Here is a 20,000-nt window from a genome sequence, read left to right on the forward strand (position 1 = left end):
CTCTTAGGAAAAAACTGCCTGCATAGCGTCGACCATTTCATGCTTGACGTCAGTTATTTTTATGCTTTTCACTGCAGGGTGAAATGGGTGTAAGCACAGCACTCGGCTCGGCCGTGCTGAACGCCGCTGGCGTCATCAGTGTCAGCGCACTTTTTGCTGGAAAGGTAAGTTTTGAAACAGTGCACTTTACCGGTTGTTTATGCTTATAAGGTCACCCAAGCATGAAGCGGCTAATAAACGACTCTACGCACAGGGAAGAAAAATGTATGGTGCAAACATGAAAACAGAAACTCACTCTTTGTGCTTTCTGAATATGCTAATCATATCTGCGGAGGTAGGTCTAGGAGTTAGGATTGGATGGATGGGCGGCATTTTATGAGGATCCCTTTCGAAATAAGGTGCCACAAATCTCGTATTCTTACTTTCCCGCCGAGTTTATTGTGGGTCCTTAAGAACCGCGGTTTGTGTCAACAAACAATCATTTTTAGGTATATGTGCAGCGCGACACAGACGAGGGACAAGGAATGAACGACACGAGCGCCGACTGCAAACCAACTCCTACATAACTATCTCCAAACCTACCAACTCGCACAACTTGACGTGTTGATTCAGAACCAACAATTAGCGAAAATTAAATGTGCCCAAAAATGTCATGTGCAACGAGGTTTGTTGTCGTTGACAGCGTTGCTGGAACGCCAGGTAGAGGAAGGTACTGCAAGGGCTGTCCGTAGCACGGGGTTTCACTCGCGATCACGGCACGGCCCTTCGTGTTCCTCTACAGTCGGCACATACACAGGGCGCCTCTGCTTCGTTACAATGCCCTGGGAGCGAAGCGTAGCCATTTTGGCGACTCAGGGCGCAGAGAAGAATAGCGGGTCGTAATACGGTTTCAGGCGGTTGACATCTACCGTCTATCGCCCATGACGATGCAAGTCGGGTAACACTGTGAGCGGCTCGACGATGTAGTTGACCGGTGAAGTGGCATCGATGATACGGCACGGATCGTGATAACGCGCGAGGAGTTTGGAAGAGAGGACAGAAATGTGGGCTGGTATCCAAAGCCAACAAGCTAACCAGGAGCAAAGTTGTGTGATGGTTGATGAGTGTGTCATGTTGTGTCTTTTGACGTTCTTGAGTCTCGCAAGTCAGGGAACATGCCAGTTGACGGCAATCTTCAGCATACTTGGCGACTTCGGAAAGCGGAGTGTACTGTGTATCGTCAGATTGGTACGGCAGTATGGTGTCCAAAGGGCATGAAGGCTCACGGCCATGCAGAAGGAAAAAGGGGGGAAAGCCGGTAGTCGCTTGCGTCGCGGTGTTGTATGCGAACGTAACAAACGGGAGTACGGTGTCCCAGTTGGAGTGGTCGGATGAAATATACATCCTCAACATGTCGCCAAGTGTGCGATTGAACTGCTCGGTCAGACTGTTGGTTTGGGGATTGTACGCGGTCGATTTTGGGTGAATGACCCTGCACTCAGCGAGGAGGGCTTGAATGCCCTCCGACAAGAAGACACGGCCCCTTTCACTCAGTAGTTCTCGGGGAGCACCGTGGCGAACAACAAAATTGCGAAGGATGAAAAAATGTTGCAATTTCGCCCGAAAGGCGAAGCATCAATTGCGATAGCAAATTAGTAGAGAGCTATAAGGAGTAGGGATAGTTGTTTTATCGGCTGCATAAATTTGACACATTCGCTTACTAACTGAATTAACAAGCGTGGTGTCAGCGCGCACAAGCAAGCATGAATAGATCACACTCGATGACCGCAGAAAACCACTGTCAAAACGCTGGCGTGGGGAAGCGCGGTCGCCGCAGCGAGCGAAGGTTCGTGCGGTCTATCGCTTCAACGGAAACTGAGCGCTGAAAGCACAGCGCATACAAAGGTCAGAGCCGTGTGGAGATCGCTTGCAAGATACGGTGCGCGCGACAACACCGACAGCCCGTGCCGGCGCAAAGTACAAGAACGCATTTGTTGGCAGAGTAGAAGCCGCCCCCCCCTCCCTCCCGCGCTGCCTTCCCGCTTTGCTCCTTTCGCGTGGGAGATTGCGTCGCCAGTTCCCCTTGCGCCCGGTTGCAAGATACGCATTTGGTGCCGAAGCACAGCGTCGCCCCCCCCCCCTCCCTCCCTCTCATACCCCCACGGCCTTCAGCGCGACGGAAGTCGCGTTTGCTCTCCGCCGTGCGTTCGCTCTCCGTGAAAGCGCGCGTCCCCCGCGCGCCTTCACTCGCACATACGGCGCGCGGCGACGATTTTATCGCCCTTGGACTTTATACGGAACCTCAGGGCGATGGCGACGACGACGGCAGAAATCAGCTTGAAGTGTTCATATAATTGCTATCGCAATAAAAACCAACTTCACGGGTGGTCGCTGCCGGCAGAGCTGCAGTCTCAGCGTAGCGAGTAAGATTATCTACGCCAACAATAATCCACCGATTTCCGACGCGACTTAACGGACGAGCCGGGCATGGCAGCGGCTGTAACGGTCCTGTGAAACGCTGTGTAGGTGTCTTGCCTTGTTGGCATGTAGTACAAGACCGAATGTACTCTTGCACAAAGTTGTAAATGCCTCGCCAATAATAGCGCTGACGCAACCTTGTGTAAGTTTTGAGGACTCCGGCATGAGCGCTTAGGGGATCAGCGTGAAAAGACGCGCAGATGTCAGAGCGTATATGACGAGGTGTAGCAAGGAGCCATTTCCGACCGTCGGGCCAGGGGCGTAGCCGGGGGTGGCGGCTGACCGGGCTTCAGCCCCGGTCGAAAAGTTTTTCATGCTCGAAAAGGCATTTCGGAACGAACATTGCGAATTCGGGCTGGATTTCGTGACAACGCCATGCACCTGGAGTCACATAACGCAAGGAGCCCCAGCCGAGCACAAAATTTCAAGGGCTTTTCGTTGGCGAGCGGGCGCGTCGCGGCATCTCACAGCAGCCGCGGAATCTACGGAGCGCATGGATTTCAATTCCGAAACCTTATGGGTATAAAGTTCTCATAAACTTTTGACGCGAAAGGTGCACTGACATTTCCAAAGGCGTGCTTTAGATTTTCAATTCTGGAACTTTATGGGTTTAATGTTCTTGTAAACTTGAGCCAACATGCGCGCACTGGAGCCCTCGTGTTCAAGCCGTTCCAGAAATGGAAGCGCGCGCGCTCGCAATCTTACACACACGCGAAAATACTGAATATCACCGTGACTGTCAGCTGGCAGCTGATAATTTTCTCCAAACATTTTCAGGAAGCGCGCCCAATGTGATCGATGAGCTGGATCAGGGCATGGCAAAGTAAAATAAGACAAAACAGCAGAAAGTTAACGGCCTATTATTGAGACAGTTCTTTTTTTTTTTTTTTTTTTTTTGCGGGTGGCAAGGTCTGGCTCTCCGTGGCCATAGGGACAGTGGTCCAATGGATTTAAGCAAAACCCCCGCTAAAACTACTGGTATTTTCAGAGCGCTTCTTCGCATGCGAGCTGATTGTGGAGATACATATCTGAAGAACCATTTGGAAAGTTGCCCCTGTAATGCCTCGTATTTAAGCCCAGATGTACAAAACCAAAATTATAGAAATTTGTGGTGAAATTCACAAAGAAAGCCTAGATGCAAAAGTAAACACTGCAGGCTTCTTCTCCGTACTTGCTGAAGAAACGACGTATATTGCTGGAATCGAACAGCTTACTGTTTGTGCAAGGTACCTAAACAAGGATGCCATCGACATGGTATGGTATGATAAACTTTATTCAGGTCCTGAAGATCAACCCTTAGAATGACGCAGGCGGTTCCCACGTCGGGAACCGCCTGCGTATTGCAGTATTTATGGTATTGACTAATACAACGCGCAAGACAAAGCACGTAACGGAATCGTCACCGAGTCAAATCAGCGCGTACAGCGCGTCGTAATTAGCCTCCGCGATCAACTTCAGAAACTTTTCAGAGCTAATTGCGGAGGCCACGCTCCGCTGTGCTGGTATGATAAACTTTATTCAGGTCCTCGAAGATCAACCCTTAGTCATAAATGACGCAGGCGGTTCCCACGTCGGGAACCGCCTGCGGTATTGCAGTATTATTGACGTATTTCCGTGACGGAAATTCAGTGATACCAATAAAAAAATAACCTTACAGTCAAGGCGGGATTCGAACCCGCGTACCCCGATCGCAAAATGCGTTCACGCTTTCGAGCGCCCTCGGCGAAGAAGCCACCTAGAAACATGGTACGCGCGAGCGGCGCATGGCGGCGCCAGCGGTCGAGCACTGGGCTTCGGCGCAATTAGAAACACGCAGCCCGGCCGGGGTTGAATGTATACCTCTGCGCAACCGCAGTCTCCGGCGGCGGCGGCGGCGGCGGCGGCGCGCGCCCGGCCTGAAAGTTTCAACGTGGACTTTCTTGGGCCGCCACCGTCGACTGCAAGCAAAAAATAAAGAAAACAAGTAGAGTGTACTAGAAAAAACCAAGCGCTTTAGGAGAGGAGACGACGGAGGAAAGAGCAGATGGCGGTACTTTTCTTATATAGGTGCTTTAGCTCGCTGATCGGCCTGCTTGTTAGCTTCGCGACGAAGCATGCTGCTGCGCTTTCACGCGACGAAGCGCTGCCCTCTTGAGCGCACGCGCGCTTGTTACGTAGCTTTAGCGTCGCAACAAAAAGTAAATAAAAGAAGCGGAGAGACAAAGCACAGCGTGTTAAAATCCACAACACGCCTACAAGACCTAGCGCTTCCACGACTATAATGGCATTGACACGTGGGTTGCGCGCACGTGTTTTCATATACATCGGTAATTTTCAAATGTCTGCGGCATACCTTTCCGTTCTCGTCGCGGTAGCCTCGTTGGTGGCACAGCGGAACACAGCACATTTAAAACATTCTTCGCAACGCGTTTTTGGCAAAATTCACAACGCGAGAGCTGGCTGCCGCGCTGGCGAAACGTCGCGTACTGGCAGTCGCAGGCTGCGTCGTCTGCTAGGGCGGCCTAGACATGGCGGCTGCTCGCAGTTCGCCTGCGCGGCGCTAGAGGCGCCCTTTTACGAAAACGGTCTAGTCTATACTAAAGCCCCTAGATTTCCTAAGCAAGAAATATCTAGGGACTTTAGTCTGTACTAAGCCAGGCTTTCAGTGTGGGGACACGATCTTCTCCGGTGCCATACTGGTTCTCATCTCTGCCGCGCGACGAATTCATTCGCAATTGCCCGGGAAAATGAAGTCATAAGCAGGAATTTAGTAAAATGAACTGTTAGGTTTCGTAATATATTTGAAAGAAAGTTTTGAAGAGAAATTAGGCAATGAATAAGGTTTACTCAGCGGCTCCATCTACACTTGAACACTTGAACGTATTAATCGTTTTTCTGGGCAACCACGGCGCCAATTGTGGAGATGTTTGTTGCATGTAAAAGTAAACTCTGCTGACTGTATAAGATACATAAACACACGCACACGCACACGCACACGCACACGCACACGCACACGCACACGCACACGCACACGCACACACACACACACACACACACACACACACACACACACACACACACACACACACACACACACACAAGCATAAACACGCATGTACACAAGGACGCACATAAACAAGCGCACACCGACAAATACGCGACGCGCATAAACGCGCGCACTCACAAACACGGAAGTTTGTGTCAAATAATAATATGCAAGATAACAGATTGTAATTGTATACTGAGAGTTATTTTACACAACTGCATTATAACTAGTTTCTATACAATAACATGAAAATCTGAATACTTGTGCTTAAAATACTCGTATAAATACACTTTATGCGTGATTGTATTGATACACCAGCCACTACCGTGCCTGTCTGGGAGACCGGAGCTTTGTCAAGCCGAAGAAATTCCGGCTTTTTTTCCGGCTCTCCCTTTCACCTTGTGTATCCAGTGGTGAAAATAAAAACATGATGATGATGATGATGATGATGATGATGATGATGATGATGATGTGGCTTTCATAGATTATGAGAAGGCATTTGATTCAGTAGAGATATTCGCAGTCATAAAGACATTGCGTAATCAAGGAGTACAGGAGGCATACGTGAATATGTTCGGAAATATCTACAAAGATTCCACAGCTACATTGTTTCTCCACAAGAGAAGTAGAAATTTACCTCTCAAGAAAGGCGTCAGGCAAAAAGACACTATCTCTCCAATGCTATTCACTGCATGCTTAGAAGATATTCAAGCTCTTAGACTGGGAAGGCTTAGGAATGAGAATCAACGGCGAATATCTCAGCAACCTTCGGTTTGCAGATGACGTTGTACTATTCAGCAACAATGGGGACGAATTACAACAAATGATTGAGGACCTTAACTGAGAAAGTGTAAGAGTGGGGTTGAAGATTATCATGCAGAAGACAAAGATAATGTCAATAGCCTGACAAGGGAACAAGAATTCAGGATCGCCAGTCAGCCTCTAGAGTGTACAAAGGAGTACGTTTATCTAGACCAATTACTCACTGGGGACCCCGATCATGAGAAGGAAATTTACAGAAGAATAAAATTGAGTGCATACGGCAGGCATTACCAAATCCTGACTGGCAGCTTACCACTGTCGTTGAAAAGAAAAGTGTACAATCATTGTATTCTACCGGTGCATATGGGGCATATTGCATATAGGTATATGGGGCAGACACTTGGAGGTTGACAAAGAATTTCGAGAACAAGTTAAGGACCGCACAAAGAGCGATGGAACGAAAAATGTTAGGCCTAACCTTACGAGACAGGAAGAGAGCGGTGTGAATCAGAGAGCTAACGGGGATAGCCGATATTATAGCTGACATTAGGAGGAAAAAATGCAACCGGGCAGGCCATGTAATGCGCAGGATGGATAACCGGTGGACCATTAGAGTTACACAATGGATACCATGCAAGAGAAGGGAAGTGCAGTCGAGGTCGGCAGAAAACTAGGTGGGGTGATGAAGTTAGGAAATTTGCAGGCGCAAGTTGAAATCAGCTAGCGCAAGACAGGGGTAATTGGAGATCGCAGGGAGAGGCTTTCGTCCTGCAGTGGACATAAATATAGGCTGCTGCTGATGCTGCTGCTGATGATGATGATGAAACACCGGGGCCGCACGTTTCAGCTTCGCTGGTTAACCAGAGTGCTTGTTCGGTGATCTTTTTTTTTTTTTTTTCTCCGCTTGGGTTGCCACGCGGCATAACGTCACTATGAAACTAAATCAACTGCACTAATTGTCGCATGCCGCTCGTGTCCAGGTGGTGGTGCTGCACCGCTGGCCAATGTATCGTGACAGCGTGTTCTTCTTCGCAAGCGTCGTTATTCTCTTGGCTGCTCTGCAGGACGAAGCCATCAGCCGGTAAGTGCGGCGTCAAATGGTCGTAACGCTTCTATGCGGTTGCCCCATCGGACGCCTGCTCAGCTCCTCACTGTCGCTTGAGCGCAGGGTTTGAGTTGAAACACAAGCTTCCACCCTAATCCGATCCGTAACTTTCGTGTGTGCGCATTTTCCTTCCGAGGCTTTGCGGAGTTTTACACGGGGAACCCGTATCGTTCGCTGCCCGTGCAGCGGAAGATTTCGATCTTGTAGTGGAAACAGCGCGAAAAACGCGGAATGAAGACACACCAGCGCTCGTGTTGTGACTCAGTCCTCGTTTCTCGCGTTGTTTCCGCTACAAGATGCACTACAACGTAGCGCAGTGTCGCACCCTATGCCAGATTTCTAGCCTCTGAAAAAACAAATGATAGAAATTTACTAAATAAAATTAACTGAATTGAGAGAAATCATCTGAACCTCAGGTGTGAATAGAAACATTGATGCGAAACGTTATCTGATGTGTTCAAGTTTATTGATTTCTTTTCGTACAATATAAAATAGTTAATGAGATTCATTACACTCGGAGATACCAGAGTTAAGAAATTGTAAGGGGGATCTCCTAAAACAAAACGCATGTATATTATGTGCAAGTACAACATGGTAGTACAATTCAATAAATAATTCATGTTACAGATTAGCTTCTTCTTTCTGGGGTTTTACGTGCCAAAACCAGTTCTGATTATGTGGCACGCCGTAGTGAAGGGCTCCGGAATAATTTTTGACCACCTGGTGCTCTTTAACGTGCATTACAACGCAAGCACACGGGCGTTCTTGCATTTCGCCTTCATCGAGATGCGGCCAGGAAAACGCAAAAACACAAAGTAAGAGCAAACAACAATATAAAGTGTAAGAACATATATAAACCTATGGTGGTGAACGTTAGGGTACGTCTAAAACCTATGCAACTGAAAACTTACTAGACAAACAGCGTGAAATCATTGAAAAAAAAAAGACGAGTGATTGGTCTGTTTTGATTGCATTTTGTGCAATATTTTTTGTTAGGTTGGTTGCGGCATCGTTGGTTATGTACTGCGTCGCAACGTCTACGGGCGTCGCTTGTCGCGACACGATGGATTCGATGTACATACGAGTGAAAAACGACAGGGACGCCCTGGTAATGTTCTCACAGTTAGCGAAAGGACGGAATTCGCTATTCTCTTCACCGAGTGCCGTGGTGCAGGTGAGGCAGCATTGCTCAATAGCTGCTCTGGGCTTGGGTTTCTGGGCGTCAGAGCAAAGACAAGCATCGCGTAGTTTCATCTGAGTCTTCACCGTGGTTGCTCGAAAGCGACGCCCTCCTCCTGACAACTGACAACGTTCAGTGACAATGAAAGGGCGTAGCTTCTGCACGTGTTGCTGCGCCAAGTATTCCGGCAGCGCTTTTCCTTTTTTGGAATATGAATATGATCGTCCACCGGCCACGATCGTGGTGATGACGTAGGCTGATCGCTGCTCGGACCACCGACGAAGCTCGAGTATGGGCATAGATCTAAAATATAATCGTTATATATTATCCTGGTCATTCGCTCTCATTATATCGAGGAAAGCCACCATTGAATTTCCTTCCCTTGACTTTACCGCCAAGCATTTGCGTTGGCATCTTCCGGGGGTCTGGCTGCACGCACTCCTCGAGCTATGTTTTCAAAATGATGCCTCGGTGGAATAACTTGGCTCACTAGACTCCATGTCAGGCGGACAATTACACACTACTACAGATACACTGACGAAGAGTGTTAAACTAAGACGCATCGGAAAATTACGCATTGCCCGAGTGGCCACATTTCGAGAGACTTGGCGAGACGGAAGGTGGTGACGACACCGCCGTGTAGTTAGTTCCTTGCACCAATTGGTCGGGCGGTCATGGAATTTCATAGCATGGGTATAGTGGATCGTTAAAGGAGAACGCTGAAAGTACCAAAGAATCAGCCAAAATAGTCGAGAAAGTACGAGAAATCCTTGACCTCACAAATGAGGCTCACGCTTCGGCACAAAATTCATAAAAGCAGTTCAGCTGCATGTCTGCTTTTATTTATCAAGCTTTTCCCGTAAAATGAGTAAGATAATTAGGAAATAATGTTTTAAATAATTTTAAACTGGGACCGTTTCAACAAGTTTGATCATGGGACAAAATCTAGTTATATGACGGGCTCGATTTTTGTTAATCATACTATATTGACACGTGTATATATCATTCTCCGGTGAATTCTTTTCACCGGCTAACAAATGTTAAACGTTATCGCTTGGCTCAGGACGCGCCTGCATGTATCGGAAGTTTCTCGAATGTTATTGATAGTACTATCCGTTCTCTGTTGTCACCGAACCTTGTGTAATCTGATTGTATGCGCGACGGGAATTGTGTAGTACTTTCTGGAAGGCACGCGGGCACCAGCGATTACGCTGGAACCAAAGAGACATGTAGCAATTCAACAAGAGAGGACACTCGGCGAAAACTGGCAACAGGAAATACGTCATGCTAGTATTCACATCAGCTGTTAGCTGACGCGAGCATCGAAAAAAAAAAAAGAATGTGAAATGAAGTAAACAAACAATGGTTTTATTTTTTTTATTATTTCCCCCTAACACTAAAAAAGCTTTGCGTATAAATTAAATTATTGGTTTTTGCATGCCAAAACTACGATCTGATTATGAGGCACATAAGTGGGGGGGACTCCGAAATAATTTGGACCACCTGAGGTTCTTTAACGTGCACCTAATTCTAAGTACGCGGGTGTGTTTGCATTTCGCCGCCTTGGCCGGGATTCGATCTCATGACCTTGTGCTTAGCAGCCCAATACCATAGCCACTAAACAACCACGGCGGGTTTGCGTATAAATGAACTTATACTTTTGCGACTTATTTTTCTTGAGTTACTTAGAGACAAGCCAATGATTCGTCAGATGCATGCACCATGCGCCAGACACCCCAACGAAGCAAGCGAGGCCGGCTGCGCATGTGAGCGTTCGGCGTCCCCTTTGCCTTTTTTTTTTCTATGTAGCTCTGGTCTCTTGAGCTCTTGGCGTATTTTAGTGCTTAAGAATTCTTTGGCGAGTACCCCATCAAAAGCTGTCCATGCCGTGACGTCTTATACTGCAAAATAAATGCATAATCGGTCAAGTTAACACATGTAATCGTTATAATAGTGTAATAGTAGATGATTGGTATCGTTAGAAAACAATAAAAAAAAAACTTCTGACCGGGTTTCGAACCATGGACCGCAGCGTGGCAGGCAGGTGTCTGTTTGAGCCACATTACATTTCTTTATTGCCAACTTCGACGATCAAAATCAAGGTTTACAAAGGATAAAACGTACCAGGCACACTTTAGCCAGCACGGTACTAAAATCTTTTCAGTGACACCAATTCATCCAGTACAGACATCCATTGTGGTGGATCAGGCAGTGCTTTGTACACGTCTCTCACATATACACAATACTCTCAATGAAGGGCTCACGAACCAGTCGAACAACGATGAGAGCCACATTGGGAGTGAAAGTTGCTTTGGCCTCAGTTTACATCACACCCAGTTCAAGTCAAAAGAACGTTAAAATGTTTCTCTCTGTTTCCTACAGCCCTACAAAGCATTCTTTGACGAGTACCCAGAAAAATCTGTCCGTTCCGTGATGCCTTTTTTCTGCGATATAAATGCATAATTGATCAAGTTACCACATGTAATCGTTATAATAGTGTAATATAGTGTAATAGTAGATGATTGGTAGCGTTATAAAAAAAGACTGGTGACGTCGCCATTGCCGCGTCAAGGTCGTGACAAAAAACGAAAAACAAAAAGGCCGTGGTGAGCCAAAAAGAAAAAAAAAATGGGTGCAGCTTCGCACTAATGGTGCGAAGACTGTGCAAACAGCGAAGCTGTCGATCCCACCTAGCTTTATCTCGGATCGGCTAAGTCGCAGGCCCGGATCGCTTTGTCGACGCTTCTGGCTGCATACATGCTTTTGCTCGGTGACGCGAGCTCGTAACTCCGAATCTTCTGCAAATCGCAGACGCTTCGCCGCCGCTTCACCGGCGCGATACTCGGGGTTGGTCCGTAGTCGTCTCATCCGCTCTCGAGTAGCGGCACGACGGTTTTCGCGCCGCGCTTCCACTTCTTCGGGAGTAACGCACTTCTTCGGTCGCCCCATTCTCACGGCGATGTGCTCGGCGTGGAGACGTGGGGCATTCTGTCGCCGCAGCGTGACGCGGAGCTGTTATTAGGAGGGTCATCGTAGTGACGTCACGTCTTAGCTCCACCTACCACAGCTGTGGCGACACGGCTATGCGGGAGCTCGGCTTGATGACGTCATGGCTCGGCAAATCTGCGCAAAGCGACGGCGCATGCGATGACGTCACGGCTTAGCTCCACCTACGCAGCTGTTGCGAGGCTCGGTGTTGCTAGGCAACGCGGAGTGACGTCATCGCTCGGCGAGGTTTTCGTGCGCACACTCCCCGGACTAACCACCGGCTTAAACAGCTTCGCTGTTAAAACTGGTTGTGACGGCGTTTCGGCTCAGTTGATACGATATATCTGCAAAATAAATGCATAATTGGTCAAATTAACACATGCAATCGTTATAATAATGTAATAGTAGATGATTGGTAGCGATGGATAGACATGCATAAGCTAGCTTAATAAGTAAGCAAAATCTAAGTAGCAGCCGTCAAAGAATGCTTAGGAATTAGTAGACAATTCTCAGAATTTCTGTAGCATTTTTGCGTTTGTGTTGCACTTTGACACGGCCCTTCTGCGCCATTGGACCCCGGCAAAGTGAGAAATTTTGTTGGACAGTCTGCGCTGCATTACACGCAATTTAGGCTTGGGAACTTCACCGAGCGTTGCGACGCACTTAGAGAAAAACAGCTCGGCGATTGTGGCGAGTTAGTGTGGCGGGTACTGTATCGTACTGGGATATGTTTGTGACGCTTTATATGTGCCCCGACACTATTGTAGCTTATTTCAGTGCTTTTTGGGGTATGTTTTGGTCACACTGGCTGTACAGGGCGTTGTGACGCAGTTAGCGAAAGACAGGTCGACCGATGCGGCGCAGTCAGTTTACGTTGGTTAGCTTCGCGTTGACTGAATCCACGAGGCCAAGTTTGTGACGTTTTTATGCGTAAGCGTAGATGCCTTGCCTAGTCTGTCAAATCGGCGAAATATATTTCTCGCCGCGAGGGAACCGAGCGCCGAAGGAGGAAGGCGCCTGGAGCTGGAGAAGAGAATCGCCGCGTTCGCGGCCGTTCCGTTTGTGATTCAACGCCGCGGTGCTCGCTGTGTATGTTCGCGGCGTCTTTCCTTGGCGTGTGTAGCAATATGCGCTTTCCCTGTGACACACAAGGCGTTGCACCGTGGAGATCAATGTAGCCACCGCGTTCGCGCCCTTTCTATTTGTGCTTCGACGCCGCGGTGATCGGTGTGCATGTTCGCGGCGTCCATACACTTGCGCGTAACCGGCGTTCGCGAAGTGAACCGTCACTCCACTGCAAGTATTTATCATTTCTTTAATTCAATTAGTATCTACAAGTATTTTCCCCTATGTTGTCATTGGTGTCTTTGTCGGTTCCTATGATACGATTAATAAAATCGGGCCCCTCGGTTCCCTTTCTTCTCGTTCATATATATAAATAGGGTGTCCCCCCCCCCTTTCTGGGAAAATGACAACTCTCCGCCTATGATGACTGCCTCTCTACCACCCTTCCATAAACGCGCGCAGGCGTCTGTCCTATAGTTTTCGCCATGGTGAATCGGAAAACATCAAATTGTCAACTTAGCATCTGTAAAACTGCTCCGAAAGACAAAAGTGCCAGAATGTGTATACAGGAGCCCTATATAGCAGAGCAAAAGAGTATTTTGATGGTCGGTACGTGAGAGAATTTTCCAAAAGCTACCAAGAATCTCCCAATGAATACAGAAAGAAAAAAGCTGGCAGATCCCACGCCCTGTGGGAATCGATGTTATGCGAAGCAGCCTACCAAGTTAACGAAACGACAGCGAGAGCTCATGACTATGACTTCTACCACCATCCTTTAGTGTTTCCTTCACTTAGTACGCACGTCCGAACCCATTTCAGGTGTTTTTGAGTGGTAATCTTTTTTTCGCTGGGTCATTGTCATGACCTATCATTTATTTTTGTCATACACTATTGTCGTACTATGCCAATTTTGGTACCTACCAATTTAACGAAACGACCATGAGAGCACCAAGACGTAAGTGGCTGTTTCATGAACTACATGACACGCATGTCATGATCTACCATTTTGTTCGTCATACACTCTTGTCATACTATGCCAATTTTGGTACTTACCAAGTTAACGAAACGACCACGAGAGCACGAAGACGTAGGCGGCTAGATCGATATACGTATACTGTCAAAGTGGCAAATGTTCGCCAAGAAATGCTTCGCATTTAATAGGTTATTTGGTATACATTCTTGACATCTTCGCATAGCCGTTGGAAACATCTCCTCGCATGTAAACCCTAATGTGTAGTTCTATACTTTGCTATGCTACAATAGTTTTTATTTATTTATTTATTTGGTTGACAATACATGCTTGTCGGGATGCTGGAGACAAAAGGCGAGGTCAACAGTCACCTGACTGAGTTTGGCATATGTTTACATTGTTTACAGATAATTTACATCTGTATAGTTAGGTGTTGTGCTGTCGAATACGAAGCCACAGCATCAATTCCCGGGCGCGTTTTGGTGGGGACAAAGTGCAGCAATGCTTAGACTTAGCCCAGGCAGTCAAAATTAATTCGGACCCTCCTCTAAGGCATCTCTCATACAACCGCTTTGGGATGTCGAACCGCACGAAACAATCTTATTAAAAACGGTTCAAACTACTTTTTTAAAACAAATCTTTCCGCTACGTGTGGGCGTATGCTTTGCGTTGGCAGCAGATGACTGATACACGATAATGCTCTGATATACTAGCTCATGCATTGAGCTATCATGTCGCCCCCTTATTATTATAGTAACTCTGCCATATAATAGTTAGTGAACGCGAAATATCTTGCGCGCCGCCCATTGTTTTGCTTACTTAGATGCCTCTTAACATCTGGTTCCTCTCTCATCACTGCCGCCAAAATGATATCCAAACCAAACCATGCGGTACACGCATGCTCATATCGCGGTGTTCTTTGGTGCAGAATGGAGTCTATTCTATTGCTGGCTGCGTACTTGGTGTATGCGGTGTTCATGTGCTTCGACAGCAAAGCCGAAGCGTTCTTCCTGCGACACCTGGCTTTCCTGCGCGACGAGCCCCCAGCATCCAGTCCGGCGCAGGCTGAGCCAGCGCCACCGGTGTCCCGCCGTGCCAGCCGCGGCCTCGTGCTCACCACGCTCAACAGCGGGGCATCGGCAGCGCCTCGAGCGCGCAGCCTGGATGCGCAGAGCGCCAGGCCGCCGCCGCCGCCGCCGCGACGTAGCCTCGCGCTGGACCCGAACCGGCGACGCCTGTCGCTCATATCGCTGCGCAGCCGAAGTGGCAAGTACCGCGCCCGCTCTGCTATCTTTTATTGCGATAGCAATTATATGGGCACTCCAAGCGCATTTTCGCCGTCGTCGTCGCCATGATGTTCCGTATAAAGTCCAACGACGATAAAATCGTCGCCGCGCGCCGTGCATTATGTGCGCGAGTGAAAGCGTGCGAGGGTGAGCCGGCAACCGCAGCTTAATCTCGCGAGAGAGAAAGACGGCCAGAAGCGCACGGTCTTCGTTCACGCGCGAGGCACGGGGAGGAGGCTACGGAGACGGGGGGAGGGAGGGTGCGTTCAGCTTCCGCAGCTGCTGCTCACGGAGCTATCTTGAAAGCGATCTGCGACGTGGCCGAAGTGTGCGCCCGCGAGGCCTCATCTTCAAAGCGATCTGCGATGGGCGAAAGTGCATTCTCCGAGTGCCGGTAGTTTCGTATGCGCTGCGCTTTCGACGTTTAGTTCGCGTTGAAGCGAGAGCCAGCGCGAAAGTCAATTTGCTCGCTGCCGCTGGCGCGCTTTCTCACTCCAGCGTGCTCTCGCGCTCATCGAGCGAGATGTGTTCATATTTACCTGTGCGCGCGTGACAGCATGCTTGTTTATACAGTTAGCAAGCGAATATTTACAACTTTATACGGCCGATAAAACTAAAATCTTCGTATAGCTGTCTACGAATTTGCTATCGCAATCGATGCTTCGCCTTTCGGGCGAAACTGCGACTTTTTTTCCAGCGAAGCTGTATAGCTTCTAACTCTCAATGGGTCTGTCGTGTCCGTGGGCAAAAGCTCAACCAATGAGGGTGCCTCGATGCCAGCGCCGCCGTTCAGGGTGGAGACAACCCCGCTGGCGCCGCCATATTGAATAACACGAGCTCAGACTCAGCTACGCTTGCGTTCATAAATAGTGTTACTCGCGGCGCACTTCCAAGTGATGAGGAGTTCCTTGATGAGGATTTTTTTTATCGGTATCGCATCTGCACATCTTTATAACCAATAGCCGTTAACTCGTCGAAGGTCGAAGACGTAAATGTATGGCGCCGGGAACATGCCCCAAGTTGCCTAATTCAATCACATTTAATATGCCGTGTGTATGTTTGAAATACGCACTATTTTTTTTTTTTGCGCTTCGATGCTTGGTATATATGGTTTGCGACCCCCTTTGTGTGGAAGTTTTTCTTTATCGCTGTTGTATTTTGGTTTACACGTAACGCCTCCTTTACCGTAGCCAGCCACTCGCGCACGGTGGTTAGTTTCCCTTGCGTTGCGCGTGCTCTTCGCGTTCGTTGCAATTATTTGACGATATCTACACGCAATTTTGCTTTTTTTGCCCACAAACCTGTGTGCTGACAGGATTAAGCTGGTGTAAAATAACTGCGATGTGAAAATAAGGTTTAGTTAGTGCTGTAGAGAAAAATGTAACGTATTTTGTCTGTGTCAATCTTGCGTAGTACACACAAGAAACCAAAGGATGCACAAAATACATTTACTTAGTAATGTCTAGTACAGTCAATCATGAAACATGAAACATTATATGTACTGTGTGGCGCCTGAAGGTTATGTTGAAAGACGAGATAAAAAAAAATTCGCAAGGTAGGCTCGACACACACAATTCGGGATAGGGAGAGTTTTTAAAAATTTATTCATTACATGGGGGGGGGGGGGGGGTTCAAGTGAGTACATCAACCTTATTACACACAATATAAATCGAAAACAAGAATGCAAACAAGAAAACGCAACCGCGGGTAATATTAATCAAGATATCCAGCCAGAATACATCAGCTACCATCGAATACGTCGCATCAGCCAAACACATCGATGGCGAGTACAGAACATTTTATAAATAACCATTAGAACACTGATAACTACATTGAAAAAATAAACAACACTGCATACATATCGCGTACAAAAACCTCAAATGAAACTAAGACAGTCAAATACAGATTAGCAATGTTTTTCACTTCGAAAATATAGTCCATGATGATGTAGGGCTGTTGACTTTAACAGACGGCGCCCATCCTGTCGATTTCCCTCGTACTGGTCCTCTTCAAAGTGTTTCTAAGTACAAGTAAAACAACAAAAGTGATTATTGATATGAAAAGTTGCCTTGTAAATACAGCGAACCCATTACAGTGCTTAAAAATAAATTTTCGCAGAAGTAATGCTGTATTACCTTGCTTCACACGTTTCGAAGCAATGCACAGGCTACAACAGACACCATGCCAGAAAGCGCCGAAACATTTTGGTCCCATGATGCCCCTTAACTCTACTACACCTGGGCATACCGTGCACAGCTATTTAAAGACCGTCAGAGTACCCACTACGATTGGGAATGAGCACGAATGACCATCGGCTTACGAGCACCACGCTACAAATATATTCGTCTAAAAAATCAGCTAATAACGAAACAACCTGAGATCCGCAAGATATCTGCTGAGAAATCAGAGAAAATCACAATGCTTCGCTTGCCACGAACACAACAGCCGCTCTCCCCAGAAGAAGCACTGCGTTCTTTAGTCCCAAATAATCAGTAGCGAAAAAAGAAACTGAGGGAAAAAAAAAGAAACAAGAGACACACGATGTGTGCTTCCCGTGAAAAAGTAAAATAGGTGGTTTACATGACGATTTGTAGCTAATGTAAGACTATTTCGCGGCGAAGCATTTTCGTCAGTCCTTAAAATAAGGGTACTACTCGCATAGACTGCGCCGATCAAAACGGCAAAAGCCTATGCGACGCGCGCTCGCAAACCATAGGCTACTCAGACAGCATCGGTGCAGTGCTTAGTTCGTGAGCCAGGATCAGAGAATACTTTCTTATTATTGCGATAGCAATTATATGGACACTTCCACCGGATTTCTGCCCTCGCCGTCGCCGTGAGGTTCCGTATAGATAAAATTTTCGCCGCGCGCCGTATGCCCGAGCGGAAGCGTGCGGGGACGCACGCTGTCACGGAGAGCGAACGCACTCAGTCTTCCACGCGCAAGCAAGGAAGCGGGAAGCGAGCGCCGGAAGGAGCGGGGGGGGGGGGGGGGTGAGGGGCGCATTTCTACTCTGCCAACAACCGCGCTCGTCGCTCGCTCGCACCGTCTCTTATCTCCCCACGGCTCTGACCTTTATGCGCCGTGCATTCGCCGCTCAGTTTCCGTTGAAGCGATAGACCGCACGTACCTTCGCCGCTGCGGCGTTTGCGCTTGCTGCCAGCGTTTTGACAGTCGTTGTCTGCGGTCATTCAGTGTGATCTATTCATGTTTGTTTGTGCGCGCTCGTTTGTTTGTGCGCGCTCACACCACGCTTGTTCATTCAGTTAGTAATAGTCGGGCCACATTTTCCAACGCACGCTACACATGCAATGCTGCCCGGATCGGCAGTGCAGCGCTACAGGTGTGTCCCTTCGCACGCGCTGCCCACGGGCAGCGCTTCTCATCAACACCACCGTTTCACACGCGCCTTCTCGTGGTTATCGAGTCTCTCTTCATGTCGGTCTACTTACGCCGCAGCACACCTGCTTACTTAATCAGCTCATGTTTACTACAATTCATATTGCTACCAAAGCCGCTCATCTTACTTCGTATGGCATTGCTGTGTTGCTATCGCATTCATTGCTTCGCCCTTAGGGCGAAACTGTGACATTTTTTTAAAATGAAAAACACGGTGCGATAGTCTAAACTTTCTTGACACTTAGCTCGCAAATGTAGGAGCTATCCGTTGCCTTCCAGTGATACCGCTTTACTTGGACTTCCCATCTCTTCCTTCGCTCTGGGTCCCGGGGGAAGCGTAAACAACGAAGCCCTTTACGCGTCGATCCGGTGCACTTGGGAACACAACAGTCCGTCATATCGACTCGATGCACTTGACAAGCTTGTCATTCATGCGGCTGAACACTGTCCAGCAAGTAGAAGCGTCAGCGAAGCATCCGCGCGCACTGTGTCTCGAACTAAGCACCGGCACCAAGCAATCGCAACCGCTCGCTGTGATTCAAGATGGCGTCGCAGCGAGAAAGCAGAGGCGCGGGGGCGGTCAAAGGATGGCACCACCCTGAACGGCGGCGCTGGCATCGAGGCACCCTACAACCAATCAGCGGGAGGCGCGCGCCGCTGGGTTCCTTGCAGCACCACCGCGTGGCGCTCGCCTCCGCGGCAGCAGCGGCGTCGTTCGCCGCTGCTGCCGCGGAGGCGAGCGCCACGCGGTGGTGCTGCAAGGAACCCAGCGGTTCCTTGCACACGCACACGCACAAAGACAAGGACGGACGGACGGACAGAGAAACACGGCAAAAGAAATATTGGGGTCGAAAGAGGAAACCACGTAAGTGGTAGAACAAGGAGACGAAGCAAGCTATAGAACAGCGTAATTAGGCGTCTAGGGATCATGGAGAAGCCAAAAAGTTGGGATTACACAAAGAAGAGCTACTCTTTAGAAGAAACAAGTACCGGGAAAAGAAAACGTTGGCGAGTGAGCTCGTGCAAAAAAAAATTTCAGTCTACAAGGGAACGTTTGGTGCATGACATTCGCAGAAGAGACAAAGGCGCACCAAAATGATTCTGGAACCACACAAAAGCACTCGGAGCTACAACTATGAATCAGCAAATGACTATAAGGAATGAAGACGGTACCATCTTCGAAAGAGACGATGTGCTGCTGTACCTGAGGGACGGTGTTAGTGATAAATCTGGCAAAAAAGAAAGCGTAGCCTATGCTCAAACAGATCCAGCATCAGAAAAGCATGAGAGCTCACAATTTAACGTATAACACTTTAGCTGGAAAAAAGCTGAAGAAAATGTTCCTATTAATACGGCAGCAAGGCCAGAAGAAATCTCAGTACAGCTGATCAAACAGCTGGGCCCAAAGAGTAAGTAAGGCACAGCTGGCTAGTGTCATCGAGCAAGAGATTAAAAGAAACATTCCGATTGAGTGGCGTGAAAGTAGCATGGCCCCTATCTATAATAAAGGCAAAGGAGATGAGCATAAGACGAGCTCGTAACTGGCAAGTTATAACTTCGGTGATATACCGAATGGCAATGCAAGCCATAAAATTAGAGCTGTTGAAGTGGGAAATAGATATTCGGGGAACTATGGAATGGGTTCAAGCCACGCAGACGCTTCGACAGTATATTTGCATTGCAGATTTAAGTGCCTCAGCAGTCGAGACCTTTGCTGCTGCTGCTGCTGATGATGATGATGAAAGGAACTAACGACAACCTA

The 20,000-nt window shown here is 48.1% G+C and overlaps 1 protein-coding gene across 3 annotated transcripts in view; it reads left to right on the plus strand.

Moving 5' to 3' along the window:
* LOC119457510 (probable sodium/potassium/calcium exchanger CG1090) overlaps positions 1–20,000 on the plus strand; it is a 102,204-nt gene that overhangs the window by 51,176 nt on the left and 31,028 nt on the right. For 2 of the 3 annotated variants that reach the window (XM_049665156.1, XM_049665167.1), the window contains exons 4-5: positions 7,225–7,325; positions 14,481–14,822. In XM_049665156.1, coding sequence (XP_049521113.1) covers positions 7,225–7,325; positions 14,481–14,822 — 443 coding nt within the window. Of the gene's footprint in view, positions 1–77; positions 165–7,224; positions 7,326–14,480; positions 14,823–20,000 lie in introns of all 3 variants that reach the window. The other variant, XM_049665163.1, reaches the window with a different exon arrangement.

This window comes from Dermacentor silvarum, chromosome 1 (genome assembly GCF_013339745.2).
Source record: "Dermacentor silvarum isolate Dsil-2018 chromosome 1, BIME_Dsil_1.4, whole genome shotgun sequence".
In the NCBI taxonomy this organism is placed as follows: domain Eukaryota; kingdom Metazoa; phylum Arthropoda; class Arachnida; order Ixodida; family Ixodidae; genus Dermacentor; species Dermacentor silvarum.